The sequence below is a fragment of the Amblyraja radiata genome, chromosome 29 (genome assembly GCF_010909765.2).
Source record: "Amblyraja radiata isolate CabotCenter1 chromosome 29, sAmbRad1.1.pri, whole genome shotgun sequence".
Classification (NCBI taxonomy): domain Eukaryota; kingdom Metazoa; phylum Chordata; class Chondrichthyes; order Rajiformes; family Rajidae; genus Amblyraja; species Amblyraja radiata.
In genome coordinates this window covers 9,951,353-9,974,914 of record NC_045984.1, presented here as the reverse complement: position 1 = coordinate 9,974,914, position 23,562 = coordinate 9,951,353, and the positions used below count along the sequence as shown (strand labels likewise).

Below are 23,562 nucleotides of genomic sequence, written 5' to 3'. Positions count from 1 at the left end.
GGGGAGATATTGAACAGTTTCTTTTCTTCGGTATTCACCAAAGAGAAGGATATTGAATTATGTGAGGTAAGGGAAACAAGTAGAGTAGCTATGGAAACTATGAGGATCAAAGAAGAGGAAGTACTGACACTTTTGAGAAATATAAAAGTGGATAAGTCTCCAGGTCCGGACAGGATATTCCCTAGGACATTGAGGGAAGTTAGTGTAGAAATAGCAGGGGCTATGGCAGAAATATTTCAAATGTCATTAGAAACGGGAATAGTGCCGGAGGATTGGCGTACTGCGCATGTTGTTCCAGTTGTTTAAAAAGGGGTCTAAGAGTAAACCTAGCAATTATAGACCTGTTAGTTTGACGTCAGTGGTGGGCAAATTAATGGAAAGAATACTTAGAGATAATATATATAAGCATCTGGATAAACAGGGTCTGATTAGGAACAGTCAACATGGATTTGTGCCTGGAAGGTCATGTTTAACTAATCTTCTTGAATTTTTTGAAGATGTTACTCGGGAAATTGATGAGGGTAAAGCAGTGGATGTTGTGTATATGGACTTCAGTAAGGCCTTTGACAAGGTTCCTCATGGAAGGTTGGTTAAGAAGGTTCAATGGTTGGGTATTAATGGTGGAGTAGCAAGATGGATTCAACAGTGGCTGAATGGGAGATGCCAGAGAGTAATGGTGGATGGTTGTTTGTCAGGTTGGAGGCCAGTGACGAGTGGGGTGCAACAGGGATCTGTGTTGGGTCCACTGTTGTTTGTCATGTACATCAATGATCTGGACGACGGTGTGGTAAATTGGATTAGTAAGTATGCAGATGATACTAAGATAGGTGGGGTTGCGGGTAATGAAGTAGAGTTTCAAAGTCTACAGAGAGATTTATGCCAGTTGGAAGAGTGGGCTGAAAGATGGCAGATGGAGTTTAATGCTGATAAGTGTGAGGTGCTACATCTTGGCAGGACAAATCAAAATAGGACGTACATGGTAAATGGTAGGGAATTGAAGAATGTAGGTGAACAGAGGGATCTGGGAATAACTGTGCACAGTTCCCTGAAAGTGGAATCTCATGTAGATAGGGTGGTAAAGAAAGCTTTTGGTGTGCTGGCCTTTATAAATCAGAGCATTGAGTATAGAAGTTGGGATGTAATGTTAAAATTGTACAAGGCATTGGTGAGGCCAATTCTGGAGTATGGTGTACAATTTTGGTCACCTAATTATAGGAAGGATGTCAACAAAATAGAGAGAGTACAGAGGAGATTTACTAGAATGTTGCCTGGGTTTCAGCAACTAAGTTACAGAGAAAGGTTGAACAAGTTAGGGCTTTATTCTTTGGAGCGCAGAAGGTTAAGGGGGGACTTGATAGAGGTTTTTAAAATGATGAGAGGGATAGACAGAGTTGACGTGGAAAAGCTTTTCCCACTGAGAGTAGGGAAGATTCAAACAAGGGGACATGACTTGAGAATTAAGGGACTGAAGTTTAGGGGTAACATGAGGGGGAACTTCTTTACTCAGAGAGTGGTAGCTGTGTGGAATGAGCTTCCAGTGAAGGTGGTGGAGGCAGGTTCGTTTTTATCATTTAAAAATAAATTGGATAGTTATATGGATGGGAAAGGAATGGAGGGTTATGGTCTGAGCGCAGGTATATGGGACTAGGGGAGATTATGTGTTCGGCACGGACTAGAAGGGTCGAGATGGCCTGTTTCCGTGCTGTAATTGTTATATGGTTATATGGTTAAATATCACCTATTCTTTCTCTCCAGAGATTGTGCCTGTCTCGCTGAGTTACTCCAGCATTTTGCGTCCATCTTCGGATTTAACCAGCATTTGCAATTCCTTTCTACAGATTACTCCAGCGTTTTGTGTCTATCCATGTTTTCCAGAGATGCTGCCTGAGTTACTCCAGCATTTTGTGACCATCCATGTTGTAGAGATGCTGCCTAAATTACAGTCTGAATAATGAAAGGCAAAGAGTGGAGATAAAACAAATTCTTGATTAGAATGGGTATCAAGGGTTATGGGGAGAAGGCAGGAGAATGGGGTTAGGAGGGAGAGATAGATCAGCCATGATTGAATGGCGGAGTATACTCGATGGGCCGATTGGCCTGATTCGACTCCTATAACTTGTGAACTTTTCAACCCTCTAGTTTCCCTTTCCCCAGAATCTGTTTGAAGAGTCACGACCCAGAACGTCACCTAGTCCTTTTCTTCAGAGATGCTGCCTGAGTTACTCCAGCATTCTGTGCTTTTCCTTGTTTTACATAGATGGTGCCCGAGTTATTCCAGCATTCTGTGCCTGAGTTGCTCCAGCATTCTGTGCCTATCCATGTTTTCCAGAGATGCTGCCCGAGTTTACTCCAGCACTTTGTGTCTGTCCATGTTTGCCAGATGCTGGAGTTATGCCACATGTTATAGGAGTAGAATTAGGCCATTCAGCCCATCGAGTCTATTCCGCCATGGCTAATCTCTGCCTCCTAATCCCTTTTCCTGCCTACTCCCCATAACCCTCGACAACCGTTTTAATCAAGAATCTGTCTATCTCTGCCTTAAAAATATCCACTGACGGCCTCCCATGCCCTCTGTGGCAATGTTCCACAGATTAACTACCCTCTGACTAAAGAAGATCCTCCACATCTTTTTAAAAGAGCGGCCTTTAATTCTGAGGCTATCACCTCTGGTCCCAGACTCTCCCGCCAGTGGAAACATCCTTTCCACATCTACACTATCTATGCCTTTCATTATTCCGTAAGTTTAAATGAGATGCATTTTGTGCCTATCCATGTTTTCCAGAGTCTTAGTCATAAAGTGATACAGCGTGTAAACAGGCCCTTCAGCCCTTGCCCACACTGGCCAACATGTCCCAGCTACACTAGTCCCACCTGCCTGTGCTTGGTCCATATCCCTCCAAACCTGTCCTATCCATGTACCTGTTTAACTGTTTCTTAAACGTTGGGATAGTCCCAGCCTCAACTACCTCCTCTAGCAGCTTGTTCCATACACCCACCACCCTTTATTGAAAAAGTTACTCCTCCGATTCCTATAAAAAAATTTCCCCTTCACCTTAAATCTATGTCCTCTGGTCCTCGATTCACCTACTCCAGGCAAGAGACTCTGTGCATCTATCCGATCTGTTCCTCTCATGATTTTGTAGACCTCTGTAAGATCCTCCTGCGCTCCAAGGAATAGAGACCCAGCCTATTTAACCTCTCCCTTTAGCTCACACCTTCTAGTCCTGGCACCATCCTCGTAAATCTCTGTTTAAGCTGATGCTGCCTGAGTTGAATCCAGCATTTGGTGTGTGTGTGTGTGTGTCCTTGGTGTGAAGCTGAGGTTGAGGTTGAGGCAGCAGCACCTGCAGTTCCTTCCTGCACACTGACAGACTGAAGGCGCGTCACAATTTGGGCGTGTGAAGTCACACGCTGACGCGCACGGGCACCCGTACTATACGTCACTGTGGCCGACCTACGTGAATATGGCGGAGGCTTCCTCACAGCCGCGCTACTTCTGCCACCGCTGCTCGGCCGAGATTCTCCCCCGCCTGCCGGTGAGTCAACCTTCTCCCCCTTCCCTCTCCTCACCCTCACAGCGCCGCGGCGGGCGCCCAACGGGGATCCGCCGGCCGTCTGACCGGGGTACGGGCGTGTGCGGCAGGCGAGCGCCTTCCTTCCTTCCTTCCTTCGTTCCTGGGTAACACGAAGCCGGGCCCGCAGCCGAGCCGCTGCCCGATAGCGTCCGCCTGCCTGCCTGCCACATAGTGAGCCGCCGCTTGCCGGCACCACGCAGGCGCCTCCGCCCGCCCGCCTGCCACATAATGAGCCGCCTGCACCGCGCAGGCGCCTCCGCCCGCCTGCCACATAATGAGCCGTGCGCCTCCGCCCGCCTGCCACAAAGTGTCCGCCCTACACCAAGCATGCGCGGGCTACCAATGCCAGACAGAGACTTAGAAGAGAAGCCACAAAATGCTGGAGTAACTGAGCGGGACAGGCAGCAACATCTCTGGAGAGAGAAGGAACGGATGACGTTTCCGGTCGAGACCCTTCTTCATACCATTCCATCTCATCTCTCCAGAGATGCTGCCTTTCCCGCTCAGTTACTCCAGCATTTTGTGTCTGTCTTCGGTTTAAACCATCGTCTGTAGTTCCTCCCTAGACAGAGACTAGACCCCCCCCACCTCTCCAAAGTATGGTATGGTTCTTTATTTCTCACATGTACAGTGACATTCAGTTGTGTATACAGTTCAGTACACGTATCACTATACATAAGCACTTGGACAGTGTGTAGAACTTAGAAAGTGTGTAGACAAACAAAATGACAAAAGGCTACTGACCTGAGATGTTAATGTTTCTCTTTCCATGCTTGCTGGCTCATCGAAACAATCCCAGTATTTTCTTGTCTTTAAATTTTGAAAATAGACACAAAATGATGGAGTATCTCAGCGGGACAGACAGCATCTCTGGATAGAATGAATTGGTGACGTTTCGGGTCGAGACCCTTCTTCAGACCACATTTGACAGCTCCTGATTTAAACCAAATCATTGTTGTGTTCATTTGTCAATTTTCCTCCAGATTGTGGGATTAAATAATAACGTATAAAGCAAAATTAATTGGAAATCTCGTACAGAAACCTCTCCAGGTTTAAATTTTCTTTGTCCATTTTCTAGAATGGAGAAAACAAAATAATAATGTAAAATTCAAAATACTGTATTAGAAATCTCTCTGAAACATTATTCCTTGTTTACATTTTCAAATTTCCCCATTTTCCTTTTCCTCAACCTTGATATTGGGGGAAAATAATAATGTAAAAAGTGAAATACTGTATTGGAGATCTCGAAGAAACACCTCTAGGTTCAAATTTTTTTTTGATTTGTCTACTTTCCTCCTATTCCTCCAGATTGGAGAATAAATCTTAATGTAAAGACAAAACATTGTATTGGGAATTTCACATAGAAACATAACTACAGGTTTAAAGTTTCTAGGCAATTTATTCACACCTCAAGGACAGTGATAGTTCATGAAAGGTGCTCACCACCACTTTCTCAAGGGCAACTAAATGCTGGTTCAACCTGAAAAGCCTGAATCCCACAAATGAATAAAAATAGTAAAGTTGATGTGAGAAAAACATATTTGCTTGACAAGTAGTTATATTCTATAATTCATTAGTTGTCATTGTCATGGAAACAAAATCAATTACTGCTTTCATAAGGGAAATCGACAGTGCAAGAGAGATTACTTTGATGGGAAAGAGAATGATGGGTTTGCTCAGCTCGGATAGTAAACTCAAGATGCTGGAAACACTCAACAGATCACACAGTATCTGGGAAGAGAACCAACGTTAATGTTTCAGGTTGAACAATCTTCATCAGAACTGCGAAAGATACAAAATAATTACAATCAATTTAAAACAAATACAGGTTGCAAGAAGTATCTTTATTTCCAGCAGAACTATAAAGTTGGCTAATTTGTATTGATTTCACTAAATGTATTACATTTTAGTATAATGTCAATTGTTGGCTGTGCAAAAGCACATGATTAGATGAAGTGGCACAATGGCCAAAGTTGAAATGCTCTCTTGCAGCACCAGAGAATTGGGTACTGTCAGTGCAGAGTTTGCATGTTCTCCCTGTGGTTGTGTGTTTCCTCTTGGTCTGCTAGTATCCTCCCGTATTCCAAAGATGCAAACGGTTGCCGTAAATTGCTTCAGTGGGTAGATGAGTGGTAAAATGTTGTGGAAGTTATTGAGAAAGTGGAGAGAATAAATAAATTAGGATTCATGTGGGAATAGTGTACCTACAGTGCATTGAGAAAGTATTCAGACCCCTTCACTTTTTCCACATTTTGGTACATTACAGCATTATTCTAAAATTGATTACAGTCATTTTTTTAATCATCAAACTACACACAATACCTCATAATATAAAAGTGAAAACAGGTGTTTTTGCAAAGTAATTAAAAAGAAATAACTGAAATATCACATTTACATAAGTATTCAGACCCTTTGCTGTGACTCTCAAAATTGAGCTTCGGTGCATCCTGTTTCCATTGATTATCCTTGAGATGTTTCTACAACTTGATTGGAGTCCACAAGTAGTAAATTAAATTGATTGTACATGATTTGGAAAGGCACACACCTGTCTATATATGGTCCCACAGTTGACTGTGCATGTCAGAGCAAAAACCAAGCCATGAAGATGAAGGGATTGTCTGTAGACCTCCGAGACAGGATTGTGTTGAGACACAGATCTGGGGAAGGGTATAAAACATTTTTTGCAGCATTGCAGGTCCCGAAGAGCACAGTGGCCTCCATCATTCTTAAATAGAAGAACTTTGAAACCATCAGGACTCTTCATAGAGCTGGCCACTTGGCCAAACTGAGCAATCAGGGGAGAAGGGCCTTGGTCAGGGAGGTGACCAAGAACCCGATGGTCACTCTGACAGAGCTCCAGAGTTCCTCTGTGGAGATGGGAGAAACTTCCAGAAGGACAACTATATCTGCAGCACTCCACCAATCAGGCCTTTATTGTAGAGTGGCCAGACAGAAGCCACTCCTCAGTAAAAGGCACATGACAGCCCGCTTGGAGTTTGCCAAAAGGCACCTAAACAAGATTCCCTGGCCTGATGAAACCAAGATTGAACTCTTTGGCCTGAATGCCAAGTGTCACGTCTGGAGGAAACCAGGCACCGCTCAACACCTGGCCAATACCATACCTACGGTGAAGCATGGTGGTGGCAGCATCATGCTGTGGGGATATTTTTAAGCGGCAGGAACTGGGAGACTAGTCAGGGTCGAGGGAAAGATGAACGGAGCAAAGTACAGAAAGATCCTTGATGAAAACCTGCTCCAGAGCGTTCAGGACCTCAGACTGGGGCAGACGTTCACCTTCCAACAGGACAACGACCCAAAGCTCACAGCCAAGACAACGCAGGAGTGGCTTTGTGACAAGTCTGTGAATGTCCTTAAGTGGCCCCGCCAGAGCCCGGACTTGAACCCGATCGAATATCTCTGGAGGGACCTGAAAATAGCTGTGCATCAACACTCCCCATCCAACCTGACAGAGCTTGAGAGGATCTGCAGAGAAGATTGAGAGAAATTATCCAAACACAGGTGTGCCAAGCTTGTAGCGTCATACCCAAGAAGACTTGAGGCTGTAATCACTGCCAAAGGTGCCTCAATAAAGTACTGAGTAAAGGGTCTGAATACTTATGTAAATGTGATATTACAGTTATTTATTTTTAATTATTTTGCAAACATTTCTAAACACCTGTTTTCACTTTTTTATTGTGGGCTATTGTATGTAGATTGCTGATAAAAAAAATGAATTTAATCCATTTTAGAATAAGGCTGTAACGTAACTAAATGTGGAAAAGGTGAAGGGGTCTGAATACTGAATACTTTCTCAATGCAATGTAGGTGGTTCAAGGTCGGCATAGACTCAGTGGGTTGATGGACCTGTTTATGCTTTCTTTTTCTCTGATGCTAACTATATCATTTTGCATTTCATCTCATCCTGCAATAATATGTTTGTTATATAATGTGCTTAATATGGAAGGATCTCAGTTTTTTTTCCATTCTTGGAAGTGAATGAACGACTTGTGCCACTGTTTAGTTGGAGCACAATCTGGCAGCTGTCTCGCTTCAGAATTTCTGCAAGCGCCACCTAGTGGCACCTAATTAAATCGAGGAAGTAGGAATGACATTGTCAAAATAAAATCCTTTCCTATTTCGTACCTTTTTCTACAGAGCACGTCTAATGGTGGCAGTCAGGTTCCTGGAGTGACCATAGGAATTTAAGGGAATGTTTTGGGTCTAAGAGGGTGATACAGATTTTTTTCTCGGTAAAGTGATCATGAAGGGAGGATAATCCTCCCTTTGCAATGAAAATCAGTCCCTTTGATTAAACATAAAAAGGTGTAATCCAGGGCATCGGGTAAAGAATTTAACGATGATTTGCCATTAAAAAAATTTATGTTGTTGAACTCAATAGCTTTATTTGAACATAAAATGTGACTGTTGACCCACATAATGAACAGTCATTGCTAAATTTATTTTAGCTTTCTGTTTCAGTTTGTAGTTGGACTTTTTCCACATTCTAGAACATTCGGTCTCGATGACTAACATGGGTAATGACTGCAGTCACTTCAGATAGTGACATGAAAGTCAGTCAGTGTTCCAGTGGTTGCTTTATTGTTCTGTCTTGGTAGGTAGTGGGATGAAATTTACTTGCTGAAATGTTGAGTAATTATTTTTGGTTTCCTTTCCATTGAAGTACTGTACAACTTATGGAGGCAGAAGAAATTTTACTTTAGTTTACTCAAGTTATACAGTGTGGAAACAGGCCCTTCAGCCCACCGAGTCTGCGCCAACCAGCAATCTGCGTACGCTAGCACTATCCTACGCACTAGGACAATATATTTTACCAATGCTAATTAACCTACAAACCTTTTCGTCTTTGGAGTGTGGGAGGGAGGAAATTGGAGTCCCGGAGAAGGGTCTCGACCCGAAACATCGCCCATTCCTTCTATCCAGAGATGCTGCCTATCCCGCTGAGTTACTCTAGCATTTTGTGTCTATCTTTGGTTTAAACCAGCATCTGCATTTCCATGCTCCAACACTTGCTGTCCATAAATTAGCTGCAATGTTCCTTGGAAGGACCTGAGGTTGAGAAAGGTGCTGTATGCAAGTCAATTTTATTTATTTCGTCGTGCTGTGGTCTGTGCTTGTGAAAGATTCAAGGGAGTTCTCGTGGGAGCTCCATGCTATTCTCTGGAAAGTGCCAACTCCGAGCATGTGACTGATTTCCCCTGTTTTGCTGTTGCTTAATTCTGTTTTGTTCCTGGCAATATTGAGCTACAATTCATTGAATACCATCTTGACATTTGCAAATGCTTCCACTCTTGCATGTTTCAAAATAGTTTGCATTAAAATTAGAGATTATAAAGAGATCAATGCACCTTTGGTTTCAGTTGTAATAGTTACAATTTTAAGGGGAAAGCTGGACTATGAGGAAGTAAAGAATAGAAGGACTTGTGGTTGGTCTTTGATAAAATAGGATTGGAGTTTGCTGGTGTAAAGCACAAATAATGACACGGGCGAGTTATAACACTTTAACAACTCTTTGATCCGTAAAATAAAATCCAATTTGGTTTGAGAGTGTATTAGAACTTGATGTTCAACAGATTCTTACCACATCATCACAAAATTTGTATTTGTATTTTATTTCCTGTGGGAACTAACTACAGGTGTGCAGTAATCATATTTGATTTTGTTTCTAAATGATTTGCTTTTGTTTTTAAAATCTCCATGCTTAAACGTACATAATTCCAGTGGTAGTGTTGCCATGATTGTGGCAGTCCTGGCGGACAAGGCTACAGGTGCACATGAAATGATGTTCATTCCCCCATTGAATTGGTTCTATTAATACAGTTGCAATGCCCACACATGATGCATTCTGGTGTTTCTTTTAAAAAGAAAATCTGGATTTTTGGTTTGGAAAATGTGTTTTTCTGTATGAATTCCTAACCCGTGTTCATTTGACAATCAGGCTCCAAGGCCCATTCTTTCATTGTATTTCTTTGTTTAAATTATATCTGTTTTTGTAGAGAATTATTCTCCCTTTGTTGTATTGTGATTTTAACAGTAAAGCTTGTGACTGGGACTGTGATAATTATGTTCACTTGTTGTAAAGAATTCCCAAAATTTGAGAATAGCACCAAAATACATTATGAAATTGAATGTTATGGGTGAAAATGCTGCAGATTTGATAAGGAAATGTGCAAATTATTGAATTGTTTCAAGTTATTTTAAATATGCAGAAGGTATTATATTAAAACCTTGGTCTCGATTTAATCTGAATCCTGTCCAGACTGAAGCATCCCTACACCACCATCCTTCCCCTATCAATTAAGGGCCTGTCCCACAGGCGATTTTTTAGGTGACTGCCGGCGACTGTCATAGTTGTAGCAGGTCGCCGAAAAACCGGCGACTGGACCCCTCCTACGACATTGTCTGCGACAAGCTACAACAACCTACCACCTAGTCGACATCAAGTTACGGCAAGCTACCGACAACAGGCGACCCATTTGGACGTCCACCTTCGACCACACCTATAACAACCTACAACCATACAGGCGACAACGTACGACAACCAAAGTCAACCTACGTCCACTCGCGACAAACTACCACCCTGTCGGCGACAACTGAAGACAATTCTGTCACCGGTTGACGTAGGTCGACGTAAGTAGTCTCCAATGGAATTCTCCGAAGTCAGGACGGGCGACAATCTATGTCACCTGGCGACAACCAACGACAGCAACCTACGTCAGGAGAAGTCAAGCTACGCTCATTGGCGTCAACCCACTGTCTCCGATTGTCGCCGAAAATGTTTGAACATGTTGAAAATCCAGCGGCGACCAGAAAGATGCTATGTCTTTTTGATCGACTGAGGAGACTACTCACGACCATACACGACCATTCTGTTGCTGTTGCTCTGCGGGTATTCGGGGCTGCTGGTATAGTGAGTGAAGTTCCACCGCAGCGAAAGCCTGGAATTCTGCGCTGGTGAACTGACGGCCGTTGTCGGTCTGTAAGCGGACCGGGGACCCAAAGGTAGCAAAGTGTCTGCGCAGCTTACTGATAACCATTTCAGAGGTGATAACAGGGAGAAGGTCCACCTTTAACCAGTTGGAGTATGAATCAACCAACACCAGGTAGTGCTTGCCTCACCATTCGAGTATGTCAGCAGCCAGCGAGGTCCAGGGCATAGCAGGCGCTGGCTGCTGCAGAAGTGGCTGGCGCTGCTGATGTGGGGCCAGGGTGTTGCAATCAGGACAGGAGGCTACTCGGGCTTTAATGTACTTGGCCATGCCGGGCCAATAGTATTGTTCTTGGGCATGTGAGACGGTGGCATCGGCTCCGGGATGCCCCATGTGAGCAGCGTTGTAGTACAAGTCGTATAGGGAGGCAGGGACGACCACCTTGTGACCCTTGATGATGATACCGTCCCGGAGCACCAGTTCGTCGCGGACCAGAAAGAAAGGGTGGGCACCCACAGGCAGTGAGGTGCGTCTGCTGGGCCACCCCCGCTGGATGACAGCTGCGAGCTGTTGCAAGTCGGGGTCGTTGGCGGTGTGCTCAACCAGGCACTGCAGCTGCTTAGAGGGAACAAAGTTGACATTTAGTACCTGCAGATCCTCCTGCTCATAGGGGTGCCTGTCACAGGAGGAGCGGGGGGTCCGGGACAGCGCGTCGGCCACATGCATCTCGGTGCCCTTCTTGTACACGATCAGAAAGTCAAACCGCTGGAGCTGTAGCATCATGCGCTGGAGTCTGGCTGGAGCGATGTGGATGGGCTTATTGAGGATGGTCACCAAGGGTTGATGATCCGTCTCGACGGTGAACCTGGTACCGAAAAGGAAGTCCTTGAACTTGGAGCAGGCGAATACAACCGCAAGAAGCTCCTTCTCGATTTGTGCATATCGCTGCTCAGTGTCTGTCATGGTACGCGAGGCATAAGAAATGGGCTGTAGCGAGCCGTCATCATGGAGTTGCAGGCAGGCAGCACTGAGTCCGAAGCGGGAAGCATCGCACGTAACTACAATCGGACGTTGCAGATTGAAAAACTTGAGAGTCGGTGTGCTTTGTTTTGAGAAGGTCGAAAGCCTGCTGGTGTTGGGGAAACCAGGACCAGGCAATGTTTTTTTTCGTCAGTTGCCTCAGGGGTGCGCTCAACTCGCTGAGGTCGGGGATGAACTTTCCCAAGTAGTTGACCATGCCCAGGAATCGCTGCAGGCTGGTCACGTCGGTCGGGGCAGGCAGCTCGGAGATAGCGTTGGTTTTCTGCGGATCAGGTTTCAGCCCGTGGGCTGTGAAGATGTGGCCAACATAGGATACTTCAGCTACACGGAACTTGCACTTTGACAGGTTGAGTTTTAAGTTGATCTGGCGAGCGCGGTCTAGAATTCGTCGGAGGTTGTGGTCGTGCTCAGCAGCATCTTTCCCGTAAACCAGGATGTCATCCACGATAATGGCACACGGCAGGCCAGCAAACAGTTGCTCCATGGAGCGTTGAAACACTTCGCTGGCAGAGTTGATGCCGAACGACATCCGCAAAAATTTGAATCTTCCGAAGGGGGTGCCAAAAGTGATTAAGTCTGAAGAGTGTTTGTCTAGAGGTATTTGCCAGAATGAGCTCCTGGCATCAAGGACAGAGAACACCGTGGCCTGCCTGACCTGGGCGGCAACATCTTCTACAGTCCTCATGGGATAATGAAGACGTCTTATTGCTAGATTTAAGTCTTTGGGGTTGATGCACACCCGTATCTCGCTCTTACCCTTCTTCATGGTGGCGACCATGGTGGAGACCCAGTCGGTGGGTTCGCTGACAGCTTCAAGCACTCCCATGGCAACCATGTTCTTCAGCATTGCTTCGACCTTGTCCTTCATGGCAAACGACACCCTGTGCGGAGCACGGACCACTGGTACAACCGATGGGTCAGTTGCGATCTTGTACACAAGGGGCAGCTTACCCAGTTCATCATCGAATAGGTCAGGGTATTCAGAAAGTGGATTCAGCATCACCCGCACTTCATGGACAGTATGGTCAAAGGACACCAGCCCGAGATCCTGACACGCCTGATTGCTCAACAGAGTCACACAGTCACAGTCAAGAATGAAGAACGACAGGTCTCCCGAAGATTTCTTCAGCACACAGTGGAAGGTGGCCCTCCCCACAGGTTTTAGCTCCTCTCCCCCATAAGCACGCAATGTGGAGCGATCAGCAGTTAACAGCTCATTATTTCTAATCTTCCTTAACAGGGATGTTGACATAACATTCACCTTCGCCCCCGTGTCTAGCTTAGCAGTGAAGGATTTGTTGTTTACAGTGACTAGTACAGAAGGATCGGGGAGGCGAGATTGATTATGAAGGAGAGAATAAACACTGGCATCTCCCATGGAAGTACTGGGCTCAGAGTCGAGGGCAGTGTCGACAGAAGACTGGGAACCGAATTAGTTACCAACTTGTTGCAGGTTGTTTAAAATTTGTCTGGGAGCTGGTGGAACGTTCCCACGGGAGCGACAGGCAGCTGAGAAATGGTTCATCTTCTTACAGAAATTACAAGCTTTACCAAAGGCTGGACACTGCGACTGCATAGAGTGGACATAATTACAGTTGGGGCACTTTTTTACAAGCGGGACCCGAGCGGCATAAGTCAGCCGCGGTGCAGGGCGAACGTTGTCTTGCTTGCGACGGGGATAGCAACACCAGTCAGATTAATAGCCCGATTGTCAGATCCCCTCTGCCCATGTAGCGGGGCAATCACCTCAGCTAGTCTGCATGCATGCATAGCTTCAGTCAGGGTGAGATCTGGTTTTCGCAGCAGCTCGGCTCGTAACTTCTGATCTAGCATGCCGGTGACTAAAATATCTCTAGTGAGCTGATCACACATGTTCTCGAAACGGCACCGCTGAGCAAGGTAGCGCAGGTCAGCGATAAAACATTCAACAGGCTCATCAGGCTGCTGTTTCCTTGTAAAGAATCTAGCCCGCTCCAATATACGGTTGGAGGGCAAGTCACAAATCTCCGCAAACTTGCGTAAGAGACATCGTTGGCAGACTCCGCTGGCTCGACGACCTGGTCGTTGTCACCCAGGACCGCTGGATTGTAGGTGAAAGTCTGAGCTCGTTTCATGGCATCGGGACCGGCAAGCTTCAGCAGTAGTGAGGCTTTGACCGCATCAGGGTCATTTCGGTGCACGATGCTGATGAAGTGGTTGTAGTCCATCACGAAAGTAGCCCATCGCTCCGCAATGTCAGCGTCAAAGACAAAGGGAGAGGGCTTGCGGCACGAGAATGCAATGGCAAAGAGGGAATTAAACACTAGTAAATCTAGGGGCAAATAAAACCCGATAAACAGGAGGCGCGCGTTAAACTTGATCCCACTTCTGACTCCATGTAAAGAAGCCAAGTCTGACACACTGTAACTTTACTGAGTATTTAATAAAAAGGCACATGTGAAGCACGTCCCAGTACTGACTGCATCTAGTCTTCGGGCGTACTGGAACCAAGGGAGGAGCAAGGGGAGGATATCACAGTTATACTGAGATGACTAAGGCGTGGTTAGTGGTATTGAGGTAGCTACATTATAGGTTGCATGCATAAACCATCTACAGGCCCTTTACCGATATCTAACACAAAAATTAATCCTTGTAACTCCTGACCTCTTTGTAGAAAGGCAAATAAATAAATGAATGGTCTTTGACCCAAACATTATGTTGAACTTTTGACAACATTATGGGAGCTAATTTATATGTAGGAGTATCCACAAGTCGGGCGTTTGTAACCTGGGATGGGTATGTGCTGTAATTCACCAGATGCTAATACTGGATATTGGTCACTTGAGATTTGCAATTTAATCCAAAGTGTTTCGATCAAAGGAAAAGCTTACAGTTTAAAAGTCATGTTTTAAGAATCAGTAATCAGTACAATGGAAACTTTTATTATGTCATTTTCCTTTGATACCAGTAAAAAACATAATAAGACCTCTTGTTGTACTTTGTATCTGTTGACTGGTGTTTTTATTATATACATCTATTTGGAATACGTTGATCATACACTTTATCCAGAGTTGTGGTAGAAAAATATCTGGATAACCAATGAGCTCATTGCATGTTTTTAGTTTATTAGCAGGAGATTCTATTACTTATGCGGTGGCTGATTACATTGCAGCAAAACACCATCGTTCCGTTGGATTACTTGCCACTTCATGGCCTATCGGGCCTTAGCTAATATAGCCCATCTCATCTTTCTCTGCTGGCTTGCTGCCTTCTAATGTATACCCTTCCATTAAAAAAAGGCTACAAAATACAAATACAAATTATGCCAAGGGAGTCTCTTTGGGAGGTATGCTGATTTATGAAGCTCTGACAGGTAGAATATGATTTTCATCTCTGGCTGTGAGGATCCTGCCTGAGCTGAATTAGGACAAGGTCAATCCACATTTTAGCGGGTGTGAGTTCACTGTGAAAATCTATAGATTGTTTAGAAATCTCATATTCTATATGTTATAGAAGATGTTTCTTAATGCTGACAATGGAGTACTTTTAGATTAAAACATAATGGCTGAGCTTCTCTGTACTTGTAGTGGTCTTCGCTGCATTGACTGATTTTATTTGAATAAAGCAGGACGTTATTGTTAATGTCCTTATGTATGCCCTTGCGCAAGAAATTTAACATTCTCATTACTTGATTCAAGGGGAAAACACATATTTCAACCGTGCACCTAATATTTAAACAGCTGAAGCAAAATATAGTGAATGTGTGCAGTCTTCTGTACTGCAATTAATCTTTGGCGATATTTATTTTCTCCTTTTTGAATTTGTGCAACTTTATCACGATCAGATACAAATGGGCACTATTCAAATACTGTACAACATCAATGTGCAACAAAAATGGTTGTTATTCATATTTAAGCACAGCACGATGAAGAACTTTAAACTTGTGTTCTTTTCAATTGAAATAACAAAATAATTCCCCAGAATTTCTGTGGATTTTCTTTTTTGAGTTTGTATTGTCTGTACAAATTGTCCAATTTAAGCCAGCTGATAGTGGCATGGTTCTTAGTGAGAATACATTGATACATTTTTTTAATGCACAGATTAAAATTGAGCCATTCTGTAATAGCTAGCACATGTTCTCATTTAGAAATAAAGAATTGCAGATGCTGGTTTATAGACACAAAGTGCTGGAGAAACTCAGCGGGTCAGGCAGCATCTCTGGAGAGAAAAGATGGGTGACGTGTCGGGTCAGGACCCTTCTTCAGACTGAAAATAGGGGGTGGAGGGGATGAAGAGTTGGAGGCAAGAAGAGATCAGGGCCAATCAAGTCCGGCCACAAATTACCTCAGGTGCCTGGTAGTCCCATTGTTGGCTGGAGAAGGTGTGATCTCAAGAGGGAAACAATGTGGAGAACTGTGGAACAGGTAAAATAACTATGGTGGGGGAAGGGGGGGTGGGGAGTGCAAATAGAAGTTACTTAGAGTTTAAAAGTCCTGTATGTAGGTGCTGCCAAACTAGCTGAATTACTCCATCACTTTGTGGCTTTATCATTGGGTCTTATTTGTTCATTTATTTAAATTGGTTATCAATACAAAATATAGAAGATGAAATAAAACCAAAATACTCAAAAGTGGCACTAAACTGGGAAATCCTGTGGATGCGAGTAAATGTTTCAAGAAGGTACACAAAAATGCTGGAGAAACTCAGCAGGTGCAGCAGCATCTATGGAGCGAAGGAAATAGGTGACGTTTCGGGCCGAAACCCTTCTTCAGTAGAAGAAGGGTTTTGGCCTGAAACGTCACCTATTTCCTTCGCTCCATAGATGCTGCTGCACCCGCTGAGTTTCTCCAGCATTTTTGTGTACCTTCGATCTTCCAGCATCTGCAGTTCCTTCTTGAACACAAATGTTTCAAGAAGATGACTTACCAAGAGTATTAATTGATTAAAGACTGGTGTCTATTTTGGGTGGGACCTTAAGGAAATCATAACAGATTACTGATTTGAAAATTTGAGCAAAAGATGTTTGTAATTGCTTCAACACTTGTCTTCAGCACTTGCATTGATTCATTCCAGCATCACTAGGATGGGAATATTCATGAAGCCTTTGTGCAGTTGGTTAATGGTACTTCATTGTTCACTATTGGAAATGCAGGGACAGCAGAACTTTGATGGGTTAAATGATTTCTTAGGTGGCCTATAGGATGCTGGTTCTACTATTTAACATGAATGTATGAGTGAATGAATGAATAAGTTTATTGGCCAAGTATTCACATACAAGGAATTTGCCTTGGTGCTCTGCCGCAAGTGGCAACATGACATACAGTGACAGTTAGGTATGGCACATAAAACATTAAACATTAATAATAAAACATTATTGAATGGAGATTTGATTTGTAGCCTCAGTATGCTGGATAGTGTCTTCAAGCCTACCTGGTGCTGCTTTTATATATCTTGGTTATCTGGGATTGCTTAGTCTAGACTTAAAAACATCTGCGAGACCAAATGCAGACTGGGCAATTGTTTCGCGAACACCTTCGCTCAGCCCGCCTGAACCAACCTGATCTCCTTCCCATTCCTACACAGAACTTTCTGTCCTCTGTCTCCTCCATTGTCATAGTGAGGCTAAGTGCAAATTGGAGGAACAGCATTTCATATTTCGCTTGGGCAGCTTATAGCCCAGTGGTATGGATATTGATTTCTCTCACTTCTGGTAGCCTTGGCATTCCCTCTCTCTCTATCCCTCCCCCACCCAAGTCGCACTAGCTTCTCCTTTTCACCCTACAAACAGCTTACAATGGCCTGTTTCCTTTATCATCGTAAATTTTTTTCATATCTTTCATTCATTGTTCTTTATCTCTCCACATCACCATCAATCTCTCGTTTCCCTTATCCCTAACCAATCTGAAGAAGGGTCTCGACCCAAAAAGTCACCCATTCCTTCTCTCCAGAGATACTGCCTGTCCCGCTGAGTTACTCCAGCTTTTTGTGTCTAGTTGCTTAGTCTAGATTGAAAACTGAGAAGCAAGAGATATGTCAGGTTAATGCTTTCATTATTTTTTGTTTCTACTTTTACTAAATCTTTTTGCGTTATGTTGATGACTAGGTTGCTGGTCTACAGTCTGATAGACTAGCAACCCTGTTCTGAACATGACACATGTGGAGTAACAGTGGGCTAACACTAGAAACTAAAAATAATGAAATCAGTAACCTGACATCACTTCCTTCTCGCTTTCAAAGTAGACTAACCAATCCTGCTGACATCTGTTAATGATACTAAGTTAAGATGTTTGAAAAATGAATACAACATTTTATATAGTTGGGACAGTATAGGACATAATTGCATGCACAGTGTACATTTGCTGTGTGAGGTAATCTAGAATACAAGTTCAACCCCCTTAAGGCAATTTGGATAAACTGAATTCTTTTTTTAAAGTGACCAAAATTTAAGCTTGCACTGAGCTGTTGACAAAAACTCAGCTAGGCCATCAATAGGGTGATTTCACGAAAGGTCACTGGAGCGTAAATCCCCACTCACGTGACCGAAAATTTTAACAGGGGGACAAGCGTCACTTCCGGTACATGTTAGTGAATGGGAAAACACGCACTTTCACACCCGTTAAAAACATCGAAAACGGCCAGGTTTTGAGCTGCAATTAACGGAGCCAGTCGGGGTGACCGTGAGGAACAGCTACCTAAATTTACAGTCCAAAAAAAAGATAGAAACTAAGGTAAATACAAGAGCGAGATGAAGGTGTAAATACAGCGGAAGTGGTTAGCGGACTTTTTTCTTGGAGATTTAAAGATCCAAAATATCGGGAATTATCGCGTTTGCTCGCTGCATTTCACCAAAAGTGGCATTATTGACTTTTTATCTTTATTCATTTGTTATATGAAAAGTATTAAAAGTTAGAAACCCGTCAGTAAAAATGCAAAATCGCCCATGGTTCTCGGGTGGGTTTTAACATGCAAAATGAAAACGCTTCTGAAGTTCCATTTACCATTTAAATAATCGTAAACTCTCAATGCGTTTGGAAATCAATTTTACTGAGATGCAAGTTTACGATTATTTAAATGGTAAATGGAGCTTCAGAAGCATTTTCATTTTGCATGTTAAAACCCACCTGAGAACCATGGGCGATTTTGCAATTTTACTGACGGGTTTCTAACTTTTAATACTTTTCCTATAACAAATGAATAAAGATGTCAATAATGCCACTTTTGATGAAATGCGGCGAGCAAACGCGATAATTCCCGATATTTTGGAACTTTAAATCTCCACGAAAAAAGTCCGCTAACCACTTCCGCTGTATTTACACCTTCATCTCGCTCTTGTATTTACCTTAGTTTCTATCTTTTTTTTGGACTGTAAATTTAGGTAGCTGTTCCTCACGGTCACCCCGACCGGCTCCGTTAATTGCAGCTCAAAACCTGGCCGTTTTCGATGTTTTTAACGGGTGTGAAAGTGCGTGTTTTCCCATTCACTAACATGTACCGGAAGTGACGCTTGTCCCCCAGTTAAAATTTTCGGTCACGTGAGTGGGGATTTACGCTCCAGTGACCTTTCGTGAAATCACCCTATAATGCTGAAGGAACTCGGTGGGTCAGGCATCATCTATGGAGGGGCTGGACAGATGATGTTTTGGGCAGGGATTATTTTTCTGACTGAATCAGGCTAAAGAATACACATCCATTTAAAAAAAATATATACCTGTCAAAAAAATAAATGGGTCTTGGTTTTTTGTATTTATAAAAATGATTCTCTGTGCATAAGCATAATGTTTTGCATCTACCTTTGAGATGGATTCTTAGAGCAGCTTGTACTGGAGCCTACCAGGGAGAAGACTATTCTGGATTTAGTGTTGTGTAACAAACGGATTTGATAAGGGAACTTGAGGTAAAGGAGCCATTCGGAGGTTGTGACCATAATATGATGTTTTAATCTACAATTTGAGAGGGAGAAGGGAAAATCCGAAGTGTCAGTATTACAGTTGAGCAAAGGGGACTATGGAGCCATGAGGGAGGAGCTGGCCAAAGTTGACTGGGAAGAGACCCTAGCAGGGATGACAGTGGAACAACAATGGCAGGTATTTCTGGGAATAATACAGAAGGTGCAGGATCAGTTCATTCCAAAGAGGAAGAAAGATTCTAAGGGGAGTAAGAGGCAACCATGGCTGACAAAGGAAGTCAAGGACAGTATAAAAATAAAAGAGAAGTATAACATAGCAAAGATGAGCAGGAAGCCAGAGGACTGGCAAACTTCTAAAGAGCAACAGAAGATAACTAAAAAGGCAATACAGGGAGAAAAGATGATAAGCTAGGTAAGCTAGCCAATAATATAAAGGAGGATAGTAAAAGCTTCTTTAGGTATGTGAAGAAAAGAAATTAGTTAAGACCAAAGTTGGACCCTTGAAGACAGAAACAGGTGAATTTATTGTGGGGAACAAGGAAATGGCAGACGCGTTGAACAGGTACATTGTTTGTGTCTTCCTTAGTGAGGATAGATCCAATCTCCCAGATGTACTAGTGGCCAGAGTACCTAGGGTGACGGAGGAACTGAAGGAAATTCACATTGGGCAGGAAATGGTGTTGGGTGGACTGATGGGACAGAAGGTTGATAAATCCCCAGGGCCTGATGGTCTGCATCCCAGGGTACTTAAGGAAGTGGCTCTAGAAATCGTGGACGCATTGGTGATCATTTTTCAATGTTCTATGGATTCAGTATCAGTTCCTCGGGATTGGAGGGGGCTAATGTTATCCCACGTTTTAAGAAAGGAGGGAGAGAGAAAACGGGGAATAATAGACCAGTTAGTCTGACATCTGGTGGGGAAGATGCTGGAGTCAAATATAAAAGATTAAATAGCGGCACATTTGGGGTCCGAGTCAACATGGATTTACGAAGGGGAAATCATGCTTGACTAATCTTCTGGAATTTTTTGAGGACGTAACTAGGAAAATGGAAAAGGGAGAGCCAGTGGATGTAGTGTACGTGGACTTTCAGAAAGCCTTTGATAAGGTCCCACATAGGAGATTAGTGGGCAAAATTAGAGCACATGGTATTGGCGGTAAGGTACTGACATGGATAGAAAATTGTTTGGCAGACAGGAAACAAAGTGTAGGAATTAACGCGTCCCTTTCAGAATGGCAGGCAGTGACTAGTGGGATACCACAAGGCTCGATGCTGGGACCGTAGCCATTTACAATATGAGTCTTTTTACAATACTGGAGAGTTTTTAAGGAACAAGATTATTATTCTGTTTTTTACACCATTACACTGTTCTTAACAAAAATATACCCATGATGTGAAACCTTACAAATAACAGATATAAATTAGATAATTTAAAGACCGAAAGTCAAAAACATTTATCATAACAGCCAAATGTTCATCGTTTTACCACCATTTTGGACACCCAAAATGTGACATTAAAGACTCTGCCACATTTAGTCATGAATATTTAATTAATAAATAAATTTCATATGGCCCCTCATACATATACTTTTTGATAATGATCTAGGGAAATATCTTCATCAATACCAGGAGAAAAATACAGTAACATGTCTGGTATTCCACCTAGCAAAGATCCCGTAATGGTCGTTGTGCTTGGTGTCCATTGTCACAACGACCGTTATCGGGGTCGTTACTTCCGTAAGTTAAATCACGGAGGCTCAAAACCTCTAATGCTTTTCAAAAACCCAACGAGGTATCCTATGGTAGTAGTGATTTTTAGGTGAGTTAATTATTTTTTTTCTTATTTTCCAATTTAATATATCAAAAACATTATGGCGTCAAAAACGCAACGACCGTTTACGATACATTTTCCTACTTTTTAAAATCAATAGAACATTTTTTTTGGACATAAGTTGGTCATCAAAACTAAGAAACAGAGCCAGTCTTCATTTTGGCAACACACTATCTTTTGTTTACCGTTTGTACGCACCAAGTCACTAACTTCATTCCTTCGTGTCAACTTCCGTAACGACTGTTAAGGAGACATTTTACTTACTAAAAAATCAGTCCAAATCAAACGTTCTGACGAATCATCAGCCATCGATATAGCTCAAATCCATAAGGTAATGTACCGTTTAGATCACATTGGTGAAAATGTTTGTATTTCACTAATAATGTAACGTTCGTTTTCTGGGACAGCGAACCTTTGAGTGTCCACTTGTTGATACTATGTTTAGTCATGAACCCAATAAAGTGCTTGTCAACTTTTTTGAAGGAATTTGAAATTTAACCTCCTTCGTCACATTATTGTGTGCAGTATTGTAAAAAAGACACACATACATTAATGATTTAGATGAAGGGATTAAAAGTAACATTAGAAAATTTGCAGATGAAAGCTGGGTGGTACTGTGAGGAGGTTGCTATGAGGATGCAGGATGACTTGGACAGGTTGGGTGAGTGGAAAGATGCATGGCAGATGCAGTTTAATGTGGATAAATATGAGGTTGTCCACTTGGTGGCAAGAACAGGAAGGCAGATTATTATCTGAATGGTGTCAAGTTTGGAAAAGAGGATCTGGGTGTCCTTGTTCATCAGTCACTGAAAGTAAGCATGCAGGTACAGCAGGCTGTGAAAAAAGCGAATGGCATGTTGGCCTTCATAACAAGAGGAGTTGAGTTTAGGAGCAAAGAGGTCCTCCTGCAGTTGTACAAGGCCCTAGTGAGACCACATCTGGACTATTGTGTGCAGTTTTGGTCTCCAAATTTGAGGAAGGACATTCTTGATATTGAGGGAGTGCAGCGCAGGTTCACGAGGTTAATTTCCAGGATGGCAGGACTGTCATATGTTGAAAGAATGGGGCGACTGGGCTTGTATACACTGGAATTTAGAAGGATGAGAGGGCATCTTATTGAAACATATAAGATTATTAAGGGATTGGACAGGCTAGAGGCAGGAAACATGTTCCCGATGTTGGTGGAGTCCAGAACCAGGGGCCACAGTTTAAGAATAAGGGGTTGGTCATTTAGAACGGAGATGAGGAAAACCTTTTCACACAGCGAGTTGTGAATATGTGGAATTCTCTGCCTCAGAAGGCAGTGGAGGCCAATTCTCTGGATGCTTTCAAGGAAGTTAGATAGAGCTCTTAAAGATAGCGGAGTCAAGGGATATGGGGAGAAGGCAGGAACGGGGTACTGATTGTGGATGATCAGCCATGATCGCAGTGAATGGCGGTGCTGGCTCGAAGGGCCGAATGCCCTAATCCTGCACCTATTGTCTATTGCCTATTTTCCTGCCACTATCATATTTTGTCGATGAGATGATGATGTTGGGATGTGAGATACATTTTGTTTAGTTATTAATGGAAATTACATCAAACCAATGAGACTCATAAGGTAAAAAAATTATGTTCAGTGAAATGAGGAGTACTTCCCATTGAAAATTGTGAGCTATTTGTGTATTAGTGAGCTCTGGAGCATCGGCAGCTCTTTGTTTCCACATTTACCATTTTGCTGTTTTTTAAAAAAACCTTAATTTTGACAATAAACTAATTGGTACCAGCAGCTCTCTGTGTAAGATCTAGTCTGCTAACTGCAGTTTATCCACAATCCCTTGATCTGTGAGCCTGGTGCTATTGCTGATTGTGGGAATTGACAACCACCTATCACCATGGGGTACAATTGGATCTTTTCCATTGTTGGCGGTGGTGGAGGAAATCTTCCAACCCCCTCACCAACACCAACACATACACATGCACTTTTCCCCAGGGCCCAGCAGCCCTTCCAGGTGAGACAGAGGTTCACATGCATCTCATCTATAGCCTTGCCTATTATATTTGGTGCTCCTGACATGAGCTTTATAAATGGCAATTCAGGCATAGACTAGGTGACCATTTTGGCGTACACATGCTCTCTGACCGCCTAGAACTGTTGATCTCCAAGTTGTTAACCATTTTAACTCTCCTTCCTTTACCTACCTTTTTGTCCTTGGCCTCCTTCATTATCAGAGTGAGGTCACACAAACCTGGAGGATCAGTATAGCATATTCAGCTTGGGTAGGTTACAATCCAATGATATGA

At 43.1% G+C, this 23,562-nt stretch overlaps 1 protein-coding gene across 1 annotated transcript in view; it reads left to right on the top strand.

Annotated features, from left to right (window-relative positions):
• Window positions 1–3,439: 3,439 nt before the first annotated feature.
• Window positions 3,440–23,562, top strand: part of rnf126 (ring finger protein 126) — a 55,492-nt gene continuing 35,369 nt past the window's right edge. The window contains exon 1 of the mRNA XM_033046521.1: window positions 3,440–3,536. Within this exon, the coding sequence (XP_032902412.1) occupies window positions 3,465–3,536 (72 nt within the window). The 5' untranslated portion in view covers window positions 3,440–3,464. The remainder of the gene's footprint in view (window positions 3,537–23,562) is intronic.